General features: G+C 40.8%; 2 protein-coding genes across 2 annotated transcripts; both read right to left on the bottom strand.

Annotated features, from left to right (window-relative positions):
• TM35_000551220 (uncharacterized protein) lies at positions 1–567 on the bottom strand (the record flags this gene model as incomplete). Its single annotated transcript, XM_029030787.1, has 1 exon — positions 1–567. A coding segment is annotated over one exon (567 nt), but the record flags the coding sequence as incomplete, so codon positions are not given.
• An 835-nt stretch (positions 568–1,402) lies between these two features.
• On the bottom strand, positions 1,403–2,452 carry TM35_000551210 (uncharacterized protein; the record flags this gene model as incomplete). The annotated part of the gene is made up of 1 exon (XM_029030786.1): positions 1,403–2,452. The coding sequence occupies one exon, from the start codon at positions 2,450–2,452 to the stop codon at positions 1,403–1,405; it is 1,050 nt and encodes a 349-aa protein (XP_028877918.1).
• Between the last annotated feature and the right edge of the window lie 618 nt (positions 2,453–3,070).

The following is a 3,070-nucleotide window of genomic DNA, read 5'->3' as shown; positions in this document are numbered from 1 at the left end:
GCCGCTGTTTCCAGTTTGAGGGACAGTTGGAGATGGATCCCTTCTCTCTTCAGTAGTAGATTGAGATGGAGGAGATGCAGTAGGATGAGCAGAAGGAGAGACAGGACCACTACCAGTATGAGTATCCGACACCTGCCCACTGCCAACTGTACCTCTTTCATCTGTAGGACCATCTGCAGCACCACCAGACTGATCGTGATTCGGCTTTTGCACGGCGGTTTGAGGACAAGTACGACCATCAGTAGAATCAGAAGGCGTAGAAGAACAAGACGTATCAGCACTCTCAGAACGACAATTATCGTCACTTCCCTCTCCATCAGGGCAAGAAGCTTTACCAGAATCTTGATCACCTTTTGGATTAGCAGGACCTGGTGTAAGTGGAGCAGAAGGTGGTGTTGGACCAGGAAGAGAACTACATTTGCCAGTAGTAGGAGGAGTACCAGCAGGACACTCCGAAGTGCCAGCTTTAAGGTCATCTTCCTCAGCAGGGTTTGGGTCACCTTCCACGCATATTGAGGCAACACTCAGCAGAAAAACCAGCAAACACACAACGGGTCGCATCATCATAGCAAGAGTAGTTCTTGATTGTTTTACCGTCACTTTGTTTAAGAAAAAGTGAACAAAGAGGAAAAATAAAAACGATCCCATACAATAGAAACAAGAAAAACAGATGGTAAAATAGAACACAACAAAAACAACAGTAAACACAATACAACACTACCAATACAAACAATAAAGAATCCAATAAAGAGGCATCAAAAAAAAAAACCCTAGAAAACGAGAAGTAAAGAAAAAAAATTAAAAGCACAACGAAATGCCCAACTAAACATAGAATCACAAAGAAGACTAGGAATGCTGGTACCTATAAGCAATAACGAAATTATGAGCAAGAATAACTATTTTTTCGTTTCTCTCTTCGACATAGATCATCATAACACCGCTGGAGAAAGCACAAAAAGAACTAGCAAATCACAAACAAAAAAAAGATATTAACCATTAACCATAGTTACACAGTAAACACACAGAAATACACAACAACTATGGATGTAAGTCTATATATGTATATATAAACGCAATTATAAATATAAATTCATCTGTTATTATTATTTCTTTTACTCTCATTGTAAAAAGCAGATCATCATCATTATCACAGTGCAAGCCCAAGTACACACACACAGAGAGTCTCCAAGAACATACACACACACAATGGAGTAGCAATAATAATTATTATTATAGGGTAAACATAGAGAGCAAAAAAAAAACACAAAACACACATTAACATTATGAAACAAAAAAGAAGAATATAATCCCAACAGGTGGAAGATTAGTTAGACTGTAGGGATGCATGCAAAAAAGAAGAAGAAAACAAAGGATGACCTGAGTCACACCACCACAATTACAATCAGCACACAAGAATACAGGCCAGTGTAACCACAATCAGTAGTGGTACACGTACCCACACAGAACTGCTGATACTGCTGCTGCTGTCTGCATCACCCTTCTTGTTGTTTGTGAGTTCAGGAGGAAGTGTTGTTGTGGTGGTGGTATCCGCATTTTCCACAGCACCTTGTTGGGTATTTGGTGACCCACTCCCTTCTGGTGCAGTGCCGCTTTCAGCGTTTTTATGGTCAGATTCATTATTCCCCTCAGTTTCCTGTGGTGAAGGTGTAGCATTGGCTTCAGTAGATGTTGGTGAAGAAGATTGTGTTAGTGTGCCACTATTCGTAGTTGTACTTCCACTTGATACACTGCGGTTGTCTCGCTTGTTCTCATTTTTGTCGTCATCGTGTGTGTCTGCAGATGATGGTTCCTGCACCTGGGGACCAGATCTCTGTGGCGCATCAGAGTTCTCATTGGGACTACCTTTAGATTGGAGAGTGAGCTGCTCCTTTGAATTCTCTTGTGATTTCTCTTCTGCTTTTCCACCGTGTACAGAAGGTTGTACTTCTTTTATCGGTGATAAAACATTCGCTCCTCCTTGATGTGTTCGGTCTTGAGTCTGTCCTCTATCATGATTGTGACCCTGCACTGTTTGACTGTCACCAGGATTGGGTCTTGTAGTTGAAGCAGCATGAAGTGGTTGGTGTTCAGTTTCTCTTTGACCAGCAAGATGTGAAGTTTCTTGATCACTCAATCCCCCAGCAACACCCATAGCTTGAGGAACAGGAATTCTATCATCACCACCCTCTTTTCTCTCCTTCTGAAGCGCAGGATTAAGAGTACTAGACTCAGAAGTAAGAAGAGGACCGGGGGAATGACCACTACTTCCACCAGAACAACCAGGCTCAGAAGCACCAGCAGCAGGACAAGGAAGAAGAATCTTTGTCTCACTCTCCGTATCAGGGACTTGGTCGGAAAGATCGGCGGCAGGCACTTCTTCAGCGAGGACGTGCACACACGCACATGAGAGCAGGAGAGCGAGGATACACAGCACGTAGCGCATCATTACCATTACAATACTTCTTGCAGTAGTCTTACTTCAATCACTTACACAAAGAGAAAAACCGGAAAGAAAAACATAAACAAAGTGAATCAATGTAAACAAGAAAATAAGAACACATACCAAATCAAACAACACTCAATAATTAAAGCAGAAACACCCACATGAAAAAAAAGGCGCAACCATAACTCAGATAGTGCCCAAATAAAAGGAACAACGTACACAATACTCAATAACAAACAGATAATCCCAATTAAACCCTCAAAAGAAAAAAAAGAAATTAAAGAGTACGACCATCAGAAGCAGACACAGCAATAAAATCAAACTGCCTCTTCTTGTAGGACCAAGCACAATTACAATTTTACTTATGTATTCTTTATTATTTTTCTCTCCCAACAAAACACTCCAACACACAACATTGCAGGAAAAAGCACACAGCGCCCAAGAAAAAAAAAACGTGAACAAAAACATAAATTAAGAAGAGGACCAATCGCACAAAAATAACTCATAATCCACTGGGTATGCTGGTCTGTTAAAGCACATAAGAATACAAATTGTATTAACTACTATTATTTTCTTTTCTCTGCATAAAACAGACTAACAAAACCGTGCAGGGCAAAACACACAATG

This window comes from Trypanosoma theileri (genome assembly GCF_002087225.1).
Source record: "Trypanosoma theileri isolate Edinburgh chromosome Unknown TM35_Tth_55_V1, whole genome shotgun sequence".
Classification (NCBI taxonomy): domain Eukaryota; phylum Euglenozoa; class Kinetoplastea; order Trypanosomatida; family Trypanosomatidae; genus Trypanosoma; species Trypanosoma theileri.
The sequence above is the reverse complement of the archived record's forward strand: the minus strand, read 5'-3'. Positions and strand labels throughout refer to the sequence as shown.